We start from the raw sequence: 21,780 nt of genomic DNA on the forward strand, positions 1-21,780 counted from the left end.
ATTGTCTAAGTTATGAAAATAAAAACCCTACTACCTGTAAATAAAGAAAACTAATTATTTTTGTAGAACTAGTCAGTGCTCTTGTCATTACCCAGACAGAAACCATTTAAAAGCAGCACTGTGAGACTCTCAGAGGAATAAGAGAAAACACATTGTAGAAGAAAAACTGAAAGACAAGAGCAGAGCAGAAAAACAACCTCGGACAAGCAATCTCCAAGTAACACGGACCTCAAGTGTACCGTGGGGATTTTAATCAATGTAGCCGAACACGGATTCAAACCCACAGAGAACAGAGTCTTTGAGGAGTTGTGTTTGACAATGCACATGTTTGAGGTAGACCACAAGCAGTTCTGAGATGCAGCAAAACACATCCAGAGAAAGACGGGAATGCCATTTTCTCAGCAGTTCCGATAACATAAGACTTATACATACCGAATCCTTAAGATTGACGTGACACTTGTGCCCGCACAGAAGCTGAACTATCACAGTGTCTCCGCTGGCAGCTATAGAAGAACGAAAGAGAGTACAGATAATCAGAAGCAGTTCTTTATCCCCACAGAGACAAACAAGAGTTTAACAGCTGGCCAACAAACTCCTTAAAGAGTAATCACAGTGAACACTTCAAGCTTTCCCACAGAGACCAAAACCAGGCTCATAGTGTGTGACAGCACTTATTTCCTAACAATCATTAGTGACCCCTTTAAAAATGACACCGTGTCCCATTTCTCAACCAATCATGGCCATTATTCTCATGCGGCAGACGGCATTAATGCATACTCCCATCATCTGAAGGATTTCTCTGCTTTGTAGTCAGTATGAAACCATGTTTTGCTTCTTGTTTTTCATTGCGGGATAAATTACATCCTGTCAACAGACTTCTGACCTCCAGGTGGCTGAAAGCTCCTCGCTCTTTGTGGCCTATCCCACCCCGGTTCAATCATAACAGCTGGCAAAATGCTCAATTATCAACAAACATGCTGTCAATTTTTTCCACCTACACCACACTTTTTCTATAGAGAGTGAAATGGGCTTGCTAGGGAGCAATTTTCTGAATGAAGAGTCTCTCCATAAATAAAATAATAGTTTTTGTGTGTGTGTGTGTGTGTGTGTTTGCCCTCTACACCTAGCAATTTGGTGCAAATGGTCCACACTAGCATTCTGTGCTAGGAGTAGAGTGGTAGCAGCGAAGTTGTGAGGTTAATGTTTGGAAGTACACATTTACAGCACGATACCACTCCGAGCAAACAATCAATCCTCAAAGAGGTCTATTAAACGAAAATAATAAAAGAGAACAAGTCATACTGAAGATAAAGCCTGTTGCTTGTCCTTGAATGGCTCCTCTCAGTTTTCCCGATAAGTGTTAATGTAAACCTCACCTGCGTGATGGAGAGCTGTCCTCCCTGAGCTGTCCAGCGTATCCACCATACACTTAGTCTGTAGAAGGAAGCATTAAACGATTTCTTCAAACACTTCATCTAAAACCACCATGACATGCTCTACCCAGAAGGAACAGCTAGACACCAATTACGACCTTTCAATCAAAACAGTGACACTTTTCGCCAAGTAGGGTTTTTTTTTTTTTTTTTAATGTGAGTTAATGATGTGCGTTCCTATTAAACATTTAACAGCATGTCATACTGGTGTTCATGGATGAACAGGCACAAGGCATTTATTTGACAGGCATTATCAGAGGAGAGGTGTAATATATTAAATCTGACTGCAGCAGCCAATCAGACCTAAAATTGTGCCTAATGTGGACATCCCATTATATGTGGTTACTGACTCAAAGAAATTAACCCTCTAGTCCATAGTGCCACTATTATGTAAACGAGATTCCATATGTCCTCTTAAATCTCTCAAAAAAGCTTAATTTAACCAGAAAAGGGATTCTTTTATTGTCATTAGAAATGACTAGCCTTTCAATCTACTCTATGGGAAAATTAGCCTAGAAAGTATTTTCATATTCATGGAATATTTCAGCAGAATCTCAAGGCATTGGGGACATTAGAGCATTTGTTGTGCTTAGGAATCCAAATAAGTAGTTTAAGTTTATGACTGCTGGATGAAACTGAATTACAACTGTCAGATCACTTCATTAGCGTAGAAGTTAATTTTGTTTCACAGGATCTCCAGGGCAAAAGGGTTAATGAATTCAACACCGGCTGGGCTGTGTGAAGGGAAATATATTTCCAAGGCTTTCCTTAATAAAATGACACCATTCAAAACTTCTACATTTTCACTTGGGGAACACTTTTAAGGGTGGAAGATTAACAAAAATAATTCTGTACATTACCATTCAAAAGCAGTATTATTTTGTTAACGTCTTGAAAAAAATCTGTGATGCTCTTCATGGTTGCATTTATTTGATCAAAAGAGTTTTGTATTTTAATATATTTTACAATTTAATTTATTCCTGTGTTAAATGTAATTTATGGTCATACTTTATTTTAAGGTCAACTTGTCAACATTAACAAACTATTAACTGAGTTTGGCCTCAATAAACTCCTAATTTGCTGCTTATTAATAGTTAGGAAAGTAGTTGTTCAATTTAGATATTGGGTAGGATTAGGAATGTAGAATATGGTCATACAGAATATGTGCTTTATAAGTAGTGATAAACAGCCAATATGGTAATAAGCAACTAGTTAATGAGAATTATTATACTGAAGTGTTACCTAATTTATAAATGTGAAACCACAGATTTGATATTCAGAAGAAAGAAAAAAAAAATATTACTTGAAATTCTTAAAATGTATTAATGGAATTAGATTTTAAAAAAGTGGCATTTATGTTACAATTTATGTTACATTTGACAAAAAGAGTTGTATAGATTTAAAAACAAATTCAAAACTGAGACTAAAGGTATTTTGGATATTTCCAGGATTTTGTCGTCAAATAAAATAATATTCAAACATTTTAAGTGTGTCTTACCATGTCCAAACACTTTTTTGGGGGGGGGAGATTTATGAATCCTACTGTGTGACTAAAAATTCTGGTGCAGTGTTAAATTGCTAATATCGATGCCTCGTTTAATCCATACTGGCAAGCCAATACTGGCACCCATTAGTGAACAGAGCTGACAGGCCGTGAATATTTCAGATCTGTGCAGTAGAATCACACGGAGCGGAGAATGAGTCACCCATGATGATAAATGAGATGCTAGATAAGGTAACCGGCACTTCACCAGACCGAGCTGAGTCTTCGAACATGCCAGCCTGCCCACACACATCCAAACATGCAACACTCTCCAAGTTCACAGAGGGAGGCCGTGGGATTTGCTAGTTTACAAAACTGCAGAACAAAATCTGCTTCCTTTGTTTAGCTGGCACACATTGCATGGCAACAGACATGGCTGTTGTTCCCATTTGAATTGGCTCCATCTGTGTGCGTACATCGAACTCTCAGTATATGATTCACAATCAATCAAAAACATTACCTGAAGCAACTTTTTGGCACACTCAGAATGGTTGTTTTTGGCAGCAAGGTGTAAAGCAGTAAACCCTGATGTGATGAGGAGAAAACAAGGCTTGTTATTTACATTTTATCCCTTTTGTGCTATTGATGTAACGCAAGTAATGCAAGAAAACACATTGATCTAGTTGTAACCGACCTGAAGCGTCCTGCAGAGAAACGTCAGCCCCGTGAGCCAGGATAACAGCAAGGCACTCGACTTGACCTCGTGTGGCTGCTACATGCAGACTGAGAAAGAAAGGAGGGGGAGTGTCATGAACACTTAATTTTAGTTGCAGATTAGCCATGCCACTCATATTTAGTCAGTTTGTACATCTTGTCTGTAACCTACATCCAGTAAATAGAGGGTTCTTTGATTTCAAAGGTAGGTCAATGACATGCTCTACATATATGCTTGTCCTAAGGCAATTGTAAAGCATTCTAGTGTGAATGAGTGACATTAGATCAATGCTTTTCTTTCTGTGTAGCAAGTCAAGTAAAAAGCAGCAATTAGCATTGTTGTCAAAATACATTAAGACCTTCAGAATTTGAAAGAAGGCTGCATTTATTTGACCACAAATAGTTAATATGAAATGTAATATCTAAAAAAAATTAAATTTAAAATAACTGTGTTTATATTTTAATATATTTTAAAATGTAATACATTCCTGTGATGGCAAAGCTGAATTTTTAGCTGGTCAGGTATTCAACTGTCACGTGTTCAAACAGTTGTGCTGCCTAATATTCATGTGTAAACCATGATACATTTTTTCAGTATTCTTAAATTAATATAAAGTTCAAAACGTTTTGGAGATTTTTATTTAAATCTTGAGGTTTCCATCCAATATTAACCTAAATTTACTAAAAATGAAATTAATAATAACATCCCAAAATTCACATGAAAACACATGGTTGAAAACCCAGCTAACGAGGAAAAATATTCATGTGTGGGTGAACGATATAAAACCTTCATTAGTCATGAAATCTCTGAATGGAAACGTTGAATCGCTCCTTGTGATTAAAAAGTTTGGTGTTCGCTATCACTTAATAAATAGCTTCCACTGAACCACGCTGGTGTGATATCTACCATCTCTTCATTAATTGGCTCTTTGGAGGACAAACTTGAGAAAACACAAATTAATCTACATTAAATTGATTACAACCTATCTAGAAGATAAGGATCAAGATGCACTGGGATCTCTGCTTTGGGCAGTAATAAAGCTAACTGCATAATCTCCACAAGATGTCCTGATAATGACCTCGATAATTATGTCACTTACGACAGCTACCTGGGTCTGACCTTTAACTGAACAAGCCAAGAACTTTAAATATTCAAATATGGCAATTTAAGTACAATATACATCACTCTAATGCTATTAAAGGTCAATCCAGGAACAACTACACTATTTTTGGAAGAATTAAAGCAACACATATTATTGGTGCTTTTAAATTGGCCAGAAACACAATATTTAAAGAGATAATTTACACAAAAATGAAAACTGTCATTTTTTGTGTTATGAAGTAGAAAGAAAGCCTTCACCTGTTTTGGCATTTTTCTGCTGAACACTAAAGGCAACCAAACATTCTGGTTATCACTGACTTCACCTCTTTGTACGGGGAAAAAAAAAACTTATATATTTTTCAAAATATCTTCTTTTGGGTTACACCGGTTTAAAACAATATGAGGGTGAATATATGGCGGCAGAATTTTCATTTTTGAGTAAAAAAAAAAAAAAAACCTTTCTTTTAATGAATCTTAAGGCATCCTTAGATTTAATTAAATGTTCAAGTCAATTAAACGTTTAATCACTCTGCATTCTCCACAAGCTAGAGTGCAGATTCTTTTTTTTAACCCTGGAAGGTAGTGCTAACACATTTGCTGCAGCATTTGCCTTGTGTTTTTGTAATTAATATGATCAAGAGCTCATTCGCAGTCCTTTTCAAGGTAAATAAAATGATCACCAGAGCATATAATTATCAAATCACACAGGGTCTCATGTCCGACTCCTTCATTATCAGGAAATTATATCTCCATGGCGACTGTGACGGTTTGGAAATACAGCAAGGCTCTGTGTTCTGCATGTGCCTCTCTGGCTCGTGAACCCTCTGGAGCGCAAGCACTCGAACACAATGAACTCCTCAAACAGGCAGATAAGGATTTATTATGAGCCTATGAGAGCGCTTCGGCTCAAGCCATCGTAACGCAGAACACTGGAGACTCATTCAGGTCGGCAGTGTCTGAGTTCATTACTTACAGTGTGAAGAGAGCAAGCTCGTCTCTCTGCATTCACTGGAGCTCACTCACTGATTCATCACTGCTGTGCTGCCTATTGGAATGTTTCTATTCTTTCTCTATAACTGATGTTTTGAAGGTACATGCCAATAATCCATCTAACATGCATTGCATGAGACATTCTGTTAGACAATCTGACAATAGGAAAATCACTCAAATATTGTGGCCGTGCACATTTAGGTTAAATCTAAGATCAGCAAGAAGTCACTGAGAACATCCTAGCAATGCCCTAGCAAGCATACTGAGTTCATCATGAGAAAACTAAACTTTCTTGCTAAAATATCACAATCTTATGATATCAGACTCTAAAAATGTGGAGAACAAATTGCTTTATGGCGGATTTAACTTTCATGTTATTCTCACAAACACAATAAATCTGTCCACGACATTTCAAAACATGTATATTCCCCCCAAAATGTAGACGCAAGCATGTAATTATCCAGGTTGAGACTCCAATAAACCCAAACCCTATTCATCTCTGCCAAAACAAAGAAACAAAGCATTGAAACTTCTTTGAACTAGTATAACTTACTAAGTGCCCTTCATATGACTTCTAAGCAAAACGACAGAAAATTGCAAAACGAGAAAGTCAGAAAAGCTAAGCTCATTTTTGTAAGATTTCGAGTGTTTAAGTCATTGTTGGTTAAAATGCGTGTCATGCGTGATTTTAAAACTGGATGACTTGCATAAACAAATCGAGCATTCACTTCTGAACATCGGTGTGCCTGTTATGGTAAATAAGAGAAAATGAAGGCTGATGTAAATGCAATGAAAGAAAATGCTGATGGGGTGAATGAAAGACTAAATTTGTTTGACTGGGGTTTAGATTATCATTTCCACAGCTAAATAAACACTATGATGAATGGATGAAAAAAAGCATAACTCGCATCTCTCTGTCAGCTGGAGTGTAAACACACCCATGCAAATTAATTTTTATGCACTTCTTAAATGGACTGCAGAAAATTCCCTCAAAACACTTCTGTAGTTACAATTAGAGCAGTCAATGTCTGAATGAGAGCAATATCAGTTCCAGTACTCACGCAGACTTTCCCTCGCTATCAAGCTTGGTGGGACAGGCTCCTTTCTTTGACAGGAGGGAGGTGACTTTATCTGCTTCTCCATGCTCTACTGCACTGAGGAGACGCTCATCGTTCTTGTTCCATTCATGGGCCTAAAGAAGAAAAAGTGGGAAAAAATTCAAAAACATGCACACAGCTCATAGATATGGGACAGATCTCACAAGTAACAAAGCACAAAGCTATTGCCATTACTGGATGAGAGGCGTGCAACAAATAAGGTTTAGTGACATTCTGTTTAGAAAACAGCATAGACTAAATTATCTTTCTTGGGCTTTAAGATTCAGTATTGGTTCATCAAAAATATTCGAATTGAGAAATCTATCCTGTCAACCCAATTTGAATAATTTGTAATGATAAAAAAAAATAATAATTTGAAAAAAAAAAAAAAAAAAAGAAAAAAAAAAATCACTGGTGGCCTCAGACTTTTTGTCCACATCGTGTCTAGCCTAAATGATCAAGACTTGAACATCAGCAGTAAAAAGCAGCTTACAATAACAATCAAAAATGTGTTGTGTATTTCCATAAAGTGATTTCTTCAACACAGAAACAAGGGCTATGGAAGCTGTTAAAACACCATTTCATTGTCCTCTTTAACAGATGGAACAAATCCAGTCTTAGGCTGTTAAAAATTGTCTGTGAACTGGAAATAAACTTCATCGTTTTAAAAGAGCCAATATTTCAAGTTCATGATTGATATCATTTAACAGTTTTTCCTCTCTTTAGCAGACCCTATTGGAAATCAACCAGCTTTCCCCATTTGTCTTCACCCATGACCTTTGAAAAACGTATACATATGAGTCAAACTCAAAGAACATTACTAGACTTTGAACAAACGAGAGAGCATGTTGATAGAGCTTTTACACACTCAAAGAGAGGTTGAGGAGAGAAAGACAAAAGAGTTCAGATCAATCAGAAGCCACTCTTAGTATGACTAAAAGGAGAATAAAAGATACGCCTCCTCCAAACTTCCAGCATGAAAGAATGATGCAATGACACCAAAAGCCACTGGATCAGTCTTTGCATCTCAAGCGGTCTGATTCAAATAAGGGCTGGCAATGCATTAAATATAACAAGAAATATACATTGGAAATTATTTACATGAGGCTAAAGTCTCTACACATTACTGCCTGCTTGAGCTGTGAGTTAATAACCTATACCAGTCACAATTGCTCATATACTTTTTCATTGCATTGTGGTATGGCATAACAGCCTTTTGTAAATGGGAGGACTGATTGCTATTGACACTTTTGGGTTCCATGCAAACAATTTCCATCAAAAGCAGTGAGGTCAAAAGGAAAGCAATCATGTGAAACAACGGATGAAGTCACCTGAATTTCACCTATAATTTGCAGGCATCCCAAAGGGAATGAAACGCCTGTGGCATGAATCATATTATTTCCTTCCAGTTCTTGAAAGCTCTCAGGCACCACAGGAATGGATGAAACTTTCCTAACAGGGGCTTGTTCACAGCTCAGACTCAAATGCAGACAAATCTAGTCTTTGTAGCTGTGCATAACTCCTTTGAAGTTGTTAATGCAGGAAATCATTTTGAGAAGTCCATAGATACTAAAACGTTGAAGAGTTCTGAACAAGCCAGAATGCAATTGCTCTAAATGTAGTCTAGGCAGTGAGCTGAAAGCAGACCACAGAGGTCAGCGGGCGAAACGCAGAGGCCACCGCTTAAATCTGTCACTATTTTTGAAATGCAGTGTACCATTACATGAGCCACAGTATACCAAGCACTATTTTTGGGAGCTGTTTGACTTTGGCCTACAATCTGCAATCAGCTGAAGCTATTTAAAGTCAACTAACGCCTGGCATTCTCAGGCGCTCAAACATCGTTAGCAGTACACTTCAGAACACATTGACTGAGACTACATTTCAAAACAGACATGCTGAAAAATCAATCAGGGACTATAATATTCCCTCAGATGTAGGAGAAAAAACAGGATCATAAGTACATTTTGTTCTGCGCTACGTTCATTTTTTTTTTCTTCTTCCATTTTTCTTTTCTAAGAACAGTTGCAGCAAAACCAGAACTGAAATTCCAGTTAAAAATAAATTGAACAACAAAACAGCAAATAACAATACGTATTTGACAATGATAATAAAATAAATGAAACTCTTGAAAGTGTATGCCATGTTACCACATCAACGCAGAGTTTTGGGTTACTCAATGATATTTAAGAATGTTACTTTCCACAAAAAAAATCAAATTTTGTTCTTAGAAATGTACACTTAGTATTCACATTGATCTCGAATGGCTAAATAAAAAAATAAAAATGTAGTGATATTAAAAAGTAACCTATTTTGGTTAAATCTCCTTGCATTCCAATTATTTTGAGATAAAACTTGGACTTCAGCATTTTAAGGGAGTTGAAGCATGACATTTTGCAACCTAAACTAACAAAAACAATTGTAAGATTTTAAATAAATAATAAAATTGAATATTTTATTAGTCATTGACCTTATTACAACTAGAATACAAGTGGACTAATACTAGATCATATCAATCTTGTCTCTTACTATTGTAAAGGTTTTTGAAATTATGTTAAAAATATTAATTTAAAAGAAGCACAAGACCATGTTAAATATTATGTTTAAATATTGACCAATCTGTAATGTATGGCAATGGTATCCCGGTAGCCATCTTTCTTACGGAGATATAGAGGATACATGAATTGCATGTTTTGGATTAATATCCCTAATCTGAAAACAAAACAGTTTCTGGAGAGAGAGAGAATAATGGTGTACAAATAAAAATAAATATATAATGCTTGATCAGGATGCATGGCATGTACAATAAAAATACAAGCAGGAATGTAAGATTACATGACTGGCATTATATATTGTGAAGGGGTGTTCAGAACCACTATCACGGTCAGTCTATTGCCAAAACTGATGAGATAAGCCTTTAATCCTCTGCTAATGAAAGAACACTGAGAAAGAAAAGAGCAAACATTAGACTTTTAGCTATAAAAAGTTGTGAAAATCTACATAAACCTCCAAAAGAATCTTTAAACAATTAGCAACAGCCTGGCGATCTCCTTTTTGTCATGGTGGGCCTTTGCAAAAACAGGAAACACTTAACATTATCTCAAAAAGGCCCATCGGACTAAATAACCACTGGAGAACAGGGACATGTGGCACAAACATAACCTCCACCCATAGCTCAGTGTAAGCATTTAACTTTTATCTGATAAAGGTCCTCTTCAGCCGTGCAATATTTGGAGCCAGAGGCAAGACAAGTGGTTTAGATCAAATGATTTTCATGTTGAATTTGCGTTATCTGCTCATAAACATAAGCAGTTAACTAAGTAGGAAAGAACATGGCAATTTTGTTATTTAGACATTAAGAATCAATGGACATAAGGCATATTTCTATAGCACACTGTATAATCTCCTTGTCTTTGAGTGCTCATACTCCGAAATACCTCCTGTCAGTAAAATAAATGGTAGATAATTTTAGTTCCTTGCCCACTGTGAAAACAATGTAGGCATGTTGCCAAGTTGTGACCCATGTACTTGATGTGTCATGCTGAATATTTTCAGCACACTAGGCCCTAAGGCTAAATCAAACGAGAGACATTTTATTTGGTTTGCATGCAAAAGAAGTGTAACAATGTGCTAAAACTGACCTGGTGATGAATGGGTTCATACTGCCAGTACCTGTACATAAGGCCAATTGGATCAAATACTCATGTACCACGTCAGGACATGTGAACCAGCCGTTGGCTTTCAAACTAATGGCTTCTCAAATTCGAAAGCAGCAGCCGAGCACCTTGAGAACAGGCTGGACTATGACCTCTTATCACACGCGTCTCTGTTCAAGCCTGGCACTAGCCGTGTTCTCGGTTTGAACGATTACGGTCACACTGCTAACATTTGGACTGCTTCTCTTTCTTGGATTCCTGAGATGATAAGCTCAGAGCAGCATGGTGAACGCTTGGAAAAGCACATTCCAGTGGGAGAATGTTCAAACCTCAGAATCACTCTTTCACATTATTATTATTATTACATAATGGATAGCCATATGACAAAAAAGCTTCAATGTCCACATACAGTATGCTTGAAGTAAGTGCATGCAGGAAATATGGCAATTTTCCATCGCTTTCCTCTTTGGCAATGTTTATTACACTTGGTTGAACTTTTACACTTTCTCACTTACACCCAGATACCAAAAAGATCCCGACCATTTAAAAGTTTGCGGTCAGTTCAAAGTTTTTTAACAAAGTCTTTTATGCTCCCCAAGGCTGCATTTATTTGATTAAAAATGCAGTAGAAACAGTAATATTGTGAAAGATTGTTATTTAAAATAAGTTTTGTTTAATATATTTCAACATTTACTTGATCCATGGGATGACAAAGCTGAAATTTTAGCAGTCATTACATTAATCTTCTGTGTCACATGATCTTTCAGAATTCATTCTAATATACTGATTTAGTGCACAAGAAATTTGGAAAGGGGGGGTCTTTGATGAATCTACAGACTTAACATTGTGGAAAAAGATCTTTCTCAAAACCGCTGGTCCAAAAAGACCATTAAAGCTGCTTGCTCTAAAATCTGAAAGATGATGCGAATTAAATCTCATGGCTTTAATCTTTGTCCATTCGGCCAGCTATACCAGTTCAGGAGGGTGAAAGTACACTAAAGACATAATCTCCCTCTTAATCTCATTAGATTTTCAGCCATGTGGCATATTGATAAAACCCCCAGTGAATAGGGAAGAGCTTGAGGGGTTGAAACGGAAGGCTCTGGATGTCCATTCAGGGCTTTACCATTAGCATGGTCTGAAAGCAAATCTTTGCAGCGCTTCACTGTACAAAAAGACATCCCTATAGAACTGCTGAGATGTCTGAGAGAAAATCCTTGGTTCAGATTCATGCAAATGGTCTATGCAGATAAACAACAGCTGTTAAAGCCACTGTTATTCCCTAAAGCTTGTTTTCACACATATTGAGATGTTCTCAAAAGCTGGTTTTTGAACCGTCCCCCAACTCCCAACTCACTAAAAGCATACTCTACTCATATAACCAACTGCCTCTCCCATAAAGAGCAAAAAGTCTTTTTGTGGGAAACTTTTATTACATGGTGTACAAATGCCTCCCTTTGTTTAACAAAGTTCAGAAGTGAGTGTACCGTGGAAGTTTGGAGATTTGAGTAATAACTACATCTTTTTGCCAGAAACTGTTATAGAAGGGGTTCGGCTGTGGATTAACCTCTAAATACATCCCAGAGATGTTGTCTAGGTCCAATCTGAAGCAGACCTGAGTAAAATTAGGGGCAAGTATCTGTCGCTCTGGGAAATAATTGTGATGTTATGACTTCCAGTACTTTCTAATGCCAACCATATGAAAGTACCTTTTGCGAAAAACAATGCATCTTTTCTAAACTACATCTGCAACTGCTTAAACAATTGCACAATGTGGGATAGTTCACATTGGTCTGAATAGACATGATGATTAAAAAAGACAAAAACCACATGACTTGTTTGAGGTTCTGCAAACAGGACTTAAAATAGGCCTTCTGTACGTAACCTTGCACATTCATTATCACATTCCACCAAACTCATCCGCTGAAAAGGAATGTGCTTTTTAATCCCTTGAACTTGAATTCCATCCCATGCCAAATCTCTTGGAGGAACTCTAGAGATAATTTGCCTCTGAAAAGAGATGAAACAAAGGGTTGGTAGATGTTGTAGAAAGTAAAGTTTTGAGGGCATGATGACTGAAAGTTCAGAAAATCTGGTCTGGTAGTGATTAGAGATCAGTGAGGTTTGTCTGCAAAAGTATAAAGCCTATGAATAGATTTTTCAGTTTTTTAAGAGCAGCCAATCGACAAAAAAGTAAAAATGGCCTGAATTCAATAAAATGATTTAATTAAAAAAAGAGCCTCAAAAAGAGTGATTGTGTACATTATTGTGAGTGACAATACTGGTGGTGACATTGCTACTCATTACAGCTTCACTGCATGTTCGCTGTGGCTGTCAACAGTCACTGATCCCATTACAGAACAACATTGTACAGCTCCCATCCACAGATCATACACCATTGCAGTGATACACTAAAATAGAATGCATACAAACACACCCCAACTCCTGACATACAGATGCAGTTTTTATATCATATAGAAAAGTTTTACAAGTTGCTTCACATTATACAGGATTCAAATCTGATTCTCCTCGCAAGTCAGCTTGTAGACCAACAACCAATGCTTTATAACTAGCTCTCGGCTGCCATGTATTTGAGTGAACTATTTTGCATGGTGAAGGTAGCATTTGTACATTTACAATGGTGACATTTGTTCCTACCATAATTTTATTTTAATTGTATGTCCTTTTATCTCCTTGACATTAATTCCCTACTAAAGCAATCCTAGTAATGCCACTAGAATCTGGCCTGGCAAAAACATGAGGAATGTACCTCTTTAGGAAGACTCTTCATTACAGAATTTGTTCAGTCATCCTGTATAATTGCATAAAACATTTTAATTGCATTTTTTTATAATTAATGTGATTAATAATACATTTCATTAAATTAACAGCCCTTCTGTTTCCACCAGGTATCACCCACAGTCTTCTGCATTAAGATTTAAAAAAAAAAAAGGAAAGAGCATAGCTGAAATAATTTGCATTGTTGCAAGCAATCAACACACACTCAGACTTATCTGGGATGAGCTTCCTGAAGCAACAGTTAGTAGTCCACAGCCAGACGTGTTTGATTCATCCTGACGGCTAATTTTTCAACCTGGAAAGCCTGTCATTACTTCACCACCGACAACTGTTACTGAGATGAGTCATGACTAAACCAATTTGAAAGCTCACAGAATGTCTTAAGTCACAAAGGAGATACAGATGGGCCATCTTATACTATCAGGGCTGCACTATATCAAACCACAATTACTTGCAGGGAAAACAAGGCAAATGAAAACTGGAGTCTGAGATAGCTGTATTTGGCCAGAGGATGTAATATGTAGACTAGAAGGGACATGAACGGAAAAGCCTGAGGTTAAGGGGAGGGGGTGTTGGGGCTAGATTTGCTAATCTCTAAGAGCTGGGCAGCTGGGTCTGGCCTAATAAAGAAACCATCTTCTTAGTGCGGATACCTGCTGTGCCCATTCTCATCCGCTTTACCACTAGATTCACTCTGATTGGTCGTCTGGGGCTTTATCTGATTGGTCCTGAGAGCTGTAAACTTTTGATTGGTCAATTGAAAGCTGAACTGAAAACAGAAATGGTATGGGGGTCAGTTGTTTGACTACACAATGACCAGCCATGTGAAAATAAAGCTCACTTTTACTGATGTTATTTTTAGTAATCATTTCAATGTTTGGCAGGCACCACCAAAGATATGAAATTAATACACACCTGGCACTGTCAATAGAAGGTGCTATTTATAAGGCAACCTACTTTTGGAAAGGCTACGGGACTGTTACAAGGGCAGCCTAGACTGTGATCCACTCCCTTTAAGGTTTGAATTAAGCAGCGACCGACTGTGCATATGAAAGGTGTCAGAGGATAGAAAGGAATTAGCGTCTGGACAGTCTGCTACGGCCAAGCAAATACAGTAAAACTATGAGGGGGGAGGGATGCTACATGCGTGTTCACTACGAATACTTTAACATGCCCTGTGAAATAGCAGACTCTGATTCAACCCACAAAATAAATATTGCACAGGAGACGTTCGTCTCTGCCATTTGAGGTTATACAGTGTAATGAAGAGTTGTGTGTTTTACCCTCACATGGCAGAGACCCCGTTTCTAAATCCCCTGGCAGCCATATCTAACTGATGAGGTAATTCCACAAAGCACAGCAAGCCTTATCACTAGCCAGACTACCCTGCCTCCCTCCTCAACCTCTTTAACTCGACACTGGTTACATCGGATTCTTCCCACAATGGACGCACTGACCTAAGGTGAAAGTACAATTCCATTAACAACATTATGATGCCATTAATCCATGTTTTTTGTTGACTAAAGTTTTATGGGAAGAGTACAAATGAGTCCTTAGCTCCTTGGACAGCTCAGGACAGATTCACTGAGGGTTTCATCACGCTGAAGGTTGCAGATAATGTGGAAAAGGGCGGGGGTAAGGTCACTAATTAAACGCTGTGGACATGACTACATTCCAGATGAGATAAATCCAGTCTGCTGGGAGTCTTGTCATGACTTCCTTACAGGAAAAGGCTTGGAAGAGAAAAAGAAATTAACAGCTATTTGGTTTCATAACACGTTTAGCTTTACATTAACATCTTGACCTGATCATTAGATGCAAGACCACACCTGAAGCAGGCTAAATGTCACATCAACACCAGAAAATAAAAACCAAAACAGTCTTGTGAAAATGAGAAATATATATATGGATATAGAAATATGGATATATGGAGGTATAATTCACCCCAAAAATTAAAAGCCTTACGAGTTTCTTTTGCAGAACACAAAATATGCTGTTTTAAAGAATGTTGGTAACCGTACAGTTTTGTTGACTATCAAATATTTAGCATGAAAGGAAAAAGCTATACAGGTTTGCCATGGCATGAGGGTGAGTAAACGATTTTCATAACTGTGTGAGCTATCCGTTTAAGACTTTGGAAAGGGGTTGGACTTCATGGTTCAGTTTAGGTTCAGCGAATAAGCGCTGTTCGTTTTTGAACAAATCTGGTTCAACTTATTACTACTTCTCATGAGACTGGGTTGGAAAATCATGCTTGAAAATTAATCTGATCTAAAGCGTAAATGACACAGCTCTGCTAAATAAGGATCATCTAGGCCATTTCCCTTTTATTCATTTAATTCAACTTCCTCTGAAAAACAAGTAGTACAAATCAGGACAACTACATATATCAGTGTTCTAGTGAATAGATAAAAGCCTAACATCAGTGGATAGCAAATTACAAGAGAAATGCTCAAAACATGTTCTTGCATACTGCAAAAACTGTTTTTTAAGCAGTAAACGGTGCTTTCAGACAACAATGTGCAATTTAATGTTATCCAACAATTCATGATACAATATTTCCAATGCATCATTGAAATTAAGGTAACTAAATGATATCAAACAAGAAAATTAGGGACCCTACTAATTACATTACATAACACTAACTGTGCATTTATTAAAAAGCTTAAGACACAAGCTAGTAAATAAAGAGACTGGACTATAACATCAGCAGCCTGCTAAACATAAGCTAAGATCTAGTCTCTTACATGGTAAAAGAATCCCAAGCAGGAGTGGAGGTTTTCCAAATGTTTCCTCAATGACTTAAGCAGACCCTGTGCGACTCCACGAGCAGATAAAAGACAGCTCTCATCATGTCAACATAGCAAAATGTGTCTGCAACTGATTTGTGTACACAAAAGGTCTATTCTTGCAAGTGAATGACAGAAGTCAAATAGAGCCGCTGACCTACTGAGATACCATAAACCTGGTCTAGACCAAGCTGTTTTTAATGTCTTGTAACTTACACATAAGGAGTGGAATTTCATGCCACCTTGAGCAAGAGACTAGAAAAAGTTTTTTATGTTTCTCTCAAATATGCCACAAATGCCAACAAATGTAATAATAGCATCTCTCTCTTTGTTATGCAATATGTTACGGGTAAATCAGGCCTGTCAGCTGCTATTATAAAAGTATTTATCCTGGCAGTTCTAATCTCCTGTTTTGCTCAAGAATGAAAGCCTGGCCTTACAAGAAAATTCCTGTATGGTTCTGGACTGACACACAAAACCCAAAATAGAACCAGGAGGATATTTTGTTTCTCTTATTCTTGATTTACCTCTTTTTCTAGAAAACACCCTTTATGGCAAAGAACTGAAACAAGATTTTGATTGGTGAGTGTACAGGTTACAAGTGATACTAATAGCAGAAGTGATGATAAAATATAACAAAGTAAAATCAAAAGCAAAAACTTAGAGGTAGAGTCTTTTTTCACTTTTCATACGGTCTAGCCGCAGAAGTTCAAATATTTTAATGCAGCCGAAGCTCCAATCAGATCCGAATTTTCCGCATACGATTGGAACTCCACACAGCTACTGCACTACTCTCCATTCGAAATGAATGACTTCCGGTCTGTCGCTTTTTGTTCGTCAGAGATAGTGGAAAGGCGGCTGAAGGATAAATAAACTCTGTCCAGCATAAACCAAAGTTTTAACAGTCTTACGTGCATACATAGTAGTTTCATTTTTGTGTGAAAACTGCATGGTTTTAAAATAGTGCTAGTGGAATTACACGAATGAATATATGAATGAATGAATGAAATCAATGTTCCTCTAAAGGCTCTGACTGTCTTCAGGAAACATTCAACGATATTTTGCTTTCATCGTTGCTCCAGGTATTACCTACAAAAGTATTGTTCTTAATCGTAATGCTGCTTTGCCCACAGAGGTTACCGGAATCAGTTGTAATTCTGCTGTTCCGTAAGCGCCACCTAGTGTCAGAGAGTCGATTTACAGAGAGTTACATTTTACAGAGAGCCGTTTTACAATTACAGAGAGCATGTGTGCAGTTTTTGACTGACTTGGTGAAATTATTTGTTTCACTACTTTTGAACATTTCCAGCAAATTTTAACAGTACCATGATAAGAAATTTTCATACTGTTATGTCTCTATATATATATATATATATATATATATATATATACACACACACACACACATATATATACATATAGTCATGGCCAAAAATATCGGCACCCTTGGTAAATATGATCAAAGAAGGCTGTGAAAATTAATCTGCATTGTTAATCTTTTTGATCTTTTATTTTAAAAATTCACAAAAATCTAACCTTTCATTGGATAATAAGAATTTAAAATGGGGGGAAATATCATTATGAAATAAATGGCAGTGAATAAATGGCTACGGCAGGCTTGCTCTTAACAACATTCCGTGCGAATGTTCAAAATGCCACTATGAACATGTGCTGGCAGAAAGTATATTAATATTCAGCTTAATTCTGCGGTTTGATGATCACACAGTATTTCACAGTAATCTCTATCTGCTGACTCAGCCCAAGTGGCAATGATTTGGTCAGCCAAAACATGAAATTATAAGCAATAACGTTTCGTTCGAGTATATTCCAATACTTCAGCCTGGGACTGAAGTAGTTCTATTATAGGATTAGAAATGACTGCTGAATCACATCTGGTGGCAGGAAGCTCCTCTGAGGCTTGTTTTTTTTTTTTTCGTTCTTTCTTTGGGACCGCAGAAATTCTCAGCCTTAAATTTATACTCCCAGTTATGACTCAGTCATCATAATAAAGCTGCCGACATGTCTGATTCTGAGTCATTCACCCCAGTCTAGAACATTCACACAAGCTGACTATGAAACTACACCTCAGATTCCAAATGAATGAAAATATGTGAATTATGACTGTCATATGTTAAGTTGTTCACTTATCGTCTTACTTCATAGAGGGACTGTTTACACATCTTGATTTAAGTGTAAAAGACTTATACAACACCATTCAGTTCCCAAACCAGCTGAAAACACACTAGGTCATACTTACATCACTTTTCCTAAACTTTGCCTTCAGGCTCTTCATATTAGTCCATGCAGATTCCTACAGATCCCAGGACACCTGAATAAAATCAAACGTTAGTTAGTCATACACACATACTCCAAAGCAAACTGTTGCTTTATACGGCGGAAACTAAGGATCAGGTCAGCACTGTTATTAATGGCAAAACTAGGAGCAAGCTCTTGGAGGCAAAGCACAGAGGTGGATCAAGTTACAGTGGCCCCAGAGGCAGGAGTACTGAATCTAATATGTGGTCACTGTGCAAAGTTTACAATGTCAGAGCATTTTGAGTTCACTTCAAAGCTGTACCAAAAAAAAAAACATATCAAGAGTCCAGACACTCTGTGAGCTCCATAAATACACATAAACCGGGGTCGCTGATATTCTTGGATCTTCCTGAGGAGTCTCCACGGGAAAGTGAAAAGTTTGGATGGAGTGTTCAGAAAGACTCCAACAAGATAAGAAAAGCAAACAGGACTGACCGCGCGCTTCACCGAGGAACAATAGCAACGTTGTTTTCAACTACAGATGACAGGAATGATGACTGTAAACAACATTGGCATGTAAATGTAACACTGAAGCGAAAATAACTTTACAGCTATTTTATTCGGTAGCGTTAAGTCTGAAACGCTCGCCGCTTCTAAAGTTCTAATGGAAATAGCTTGAAATTGGAAGGAAAAATATACGGGAAAAGAGTGTACTCTGCACTTACCCACTTTGCAAAAGTGAAGCCGCACACACAGACCTCAGGGGTTTGTTGCTAACACACTTTTCCGAGTGGTGTTAAGTGCTTCATATACCATTTAGTGCTATTTGGACTCGCAGATATGGAAGAAAAACGACAGAAATTGCGAGCGGTGGGCAAAAGGGGAGAAACCAGGAGCAAAGTTATTCACCGACAACAATCCATTGAAGTGGCGCTCGCGCTGCCTCTGAATTGTTCCCCGGGCAGATCGTGTGACGTCACCACCCATGTTGTCCTCGTGACCGTATACACTTTATACAGTAGACTATACGAGACGCGTTTTATTCCCCTTACAACATTTTACTATGGTAAGCTATTATGTTCACCAAATATCTGCGTGAGTCGTTTATTAGAGGAACTTTAATCCCTGTAGGATTATTTTAAAGGAAAACATTTCTCGGCCAGACTTGAACTGTTCATGCATAAACATGTAAAAAAAAAAAAAAGAAAGTGTTAACATCAGGGTAAATTATACGAAGCATTAAACAAATGTATTTCTGTTCGTCTGGTATTTGAACAAATTGTGATTAAACGTTTGTGTATTTGAGAATTTTAATTAATAACCAACTGACTTATTTTTATTTTTATAAATGACTGACAACTAATTTGTGTGTGTATGTGTGTGTTTATTTGTTTGTTTTATGTTCCTACTCTATAAAATAAATACATTTTAATTAGGCTAGTATTTTTATCGTTGTAACAAACTATTCACGAGACCATTATTCTGTCTGAGAAAAACACTTACTTTTTCAGTAATCGCTCGAGAGCAGATATCTTTATGATTATGCATATAGGCAATAAATAGAAGCTGTGAGCGATATGCAACAGCCACAGCCTACTGGGACCATAAAAGTGTCCTCGGGGTCTGAACCTACTATCCTGTGCAGCAGTGCTGGGGAAGGGCGCCGCGAGGTGGACACGTCCAGCGACTTTAAACCCGTATTTGTCTACCAATATACCATATAGGCCTACTCATTCAGAACACGTTTATACTCTTGATAACATAGTCCAACACATATGGCATCAAACAGAACTGGGGAACAGACTCACACTGGGGAAGAAAAACAGCTGTTGACAGAAAGAGTTTTTACTGTTTCTTTCCAAATATCCATAGGGACAAATAAAGGTTTAGGCCTATATTAGAATCACTGCTGTAACATCAAGCACATTCATGCTTCATTAGGTAATTTTGGCTTTAACTGTACAATAAAATGCGATGTCAATAGGACTAATAGACTGCCAAGCAGCCCGCCCTTGTAATTTTCTCAGAGCAGCAACAGGTCTGTGGTCATGCAGCACCAGAGCAAAGAATAAAACCAATACCACGTTTGGCTTTTAGGTTAGTGTGGTGGGTCTGTGCCTTGGTGGTCCACTGCCACAAGCAACAGAATAATCAACACAATAATAAGTTCAAACCACAGGTAACCTTATTTAGGTTACCTATCAAAAACATTGCTATGGGGAGAATATGAAAGGAGTATACAAAAAAGCAACACAGCCCCAGGCTTCATAAACAAGTTGCAACACAAGTTCTGAATCTTTTTCTTTTTGGAAAACTAAAATATATACAGTAAGGTTAGTAAGATTTTTACTAAGAAGTACATTTTTATTTAATTGCATTAAATTGAATTTTATGAAAGTTTTAGTTAATTCAGATAAATATATGTATGCTATCATGATTTCCACAAAAATATTAAGTAGCACAACTGTCCATCATTGATTAAAAAACAAAAAGTTTCTTGAGCAGCAAATCAGCATATTAAAATGATTTCTTAAAGATCATGTGACACTGAAGACTGCGGCTGCTGAAAATTCAGTTTTGCCATCACCAAAATAAATTATATTTCAATACATATATATAGAAAGAAAGAAAGGTTTTTTATAGTAATAATATTTCAGAATATTGCTGTTTTACTGTATTTTTGATCAAATAAATGCAGCTTTGGGAGCAAAAGAGACTTCTTTCAAAAACAAAAAATCTTACCAACCCCAAACCATTCAACTTCTGAACATATATAAAACACACTGAAAAATTTATGAAAATTATATATATATAATTGGCTGTCAGTCGATTAAAATTTTTATTATACAATCTATATTAATATAATATTATTATTATAATCTAATTAATTAGCCTACATGATGTTTCGATTAATTAATCTCATTAATCGCTAAATAAATTTGACTGTTAAAATACCCACAAAAGGTTATTTAAACAGCAATTTTTGTGTTAAATGAGAAAGTGTCAAGTAGACATTACAAATTATAGCTTTAGAAATATTTTATTTGATTCAACATAAAATGTATTACACATAAACATTTAGGCTACAACGGCCTAGAACATAAAAGAAGATAATTTGAGAAACATCTCAGTATTGTTTGTTCATTCAATGACAGTCATTGGTAACCAAAACAGTCTTCAAAATACCTTCTTTTATGTTCCACAGAAGAAAGTAAGTCATTGAGGTTTGAGTAAATGATGACAGAATTTAATTTTTTGGGGTGAACTATCCCTTTAATGTTTTATTATTATTATTTTTATTATTATTATTTAATTAAATGATATGCCTACTCTAAATAAGAAACTAAAACTGCCAGCAGGTGGCTGTAAATGTCTTTATAAGTCATTCATTCAAACAGCTGATTGATTCAGGAAGGATGTAAATGGCTCTTTTTATGAAAGGTCTTTGAATCATTGATTCA

General features: G+C 36.8%; 1 protein-coding gene across 3 annotated transcripts in view; it reads right to left on the reverse strand.

Moving 5' to 3' along the window:
* LOC306862079 (ankycorbin-like) overlaps window positions 1-19,291 on the reverse strand; it is a 32,878-nt gene extending 13,587 nt beyond the window's left edge. For 2 of the 3 annotated variants that reach the window (XM_079404699.1, XM_079404697.1), the window contains exons 1-7: window positions 19,045-19,291; window positions 18,321-18,392; window positions 6,784-6,914; window positions 3,611-3,699; window positions 3,437-3,501; window positions 1,377-1,434; window positions 433-503 (exon numbers count right to left, since the gene is read on the reverse strand). In XM_079404699.1, coding sequence (XP_079260825.1) covers window positions 433-503; window positions 1,377-1,434; window positions 3,437-3,501; window positions 3,611-3,699; window positions 6,784-6,914; window positions 18,321-18,356 — 450 coding nt within the window. In that variant the 5' untranslated portion in view covers window positions 18,357-18,392; window positions 19,045-19,291. The remainder of the gene's footprint in view (window positions 1-432; window positions 504-1,376; window positions 1,435-3,436; window positions 3,502-3,610; window positions 3,700-6,783; window positions 6,915-18,320; window positions 18,393-19,044) is intronic. The other variant, XM_079404698.1, reaches the window with a different exon arrangement.
* Window positions 19,292-21,780: the final 2,489 nt, after the last annotated feature.

The sequence above is a fragment of the Barbus barbus genome (genome assembly GCF_936440315.1).
Source record: "Barbus barbus genome assembly, chromosome: 43".
Lineage (NCBI taxonomy): Eukaryota > Metazoa > Chordata > Actinopteri > Cypriniformes > Cyprinidae > Barbus > Barbus barbus.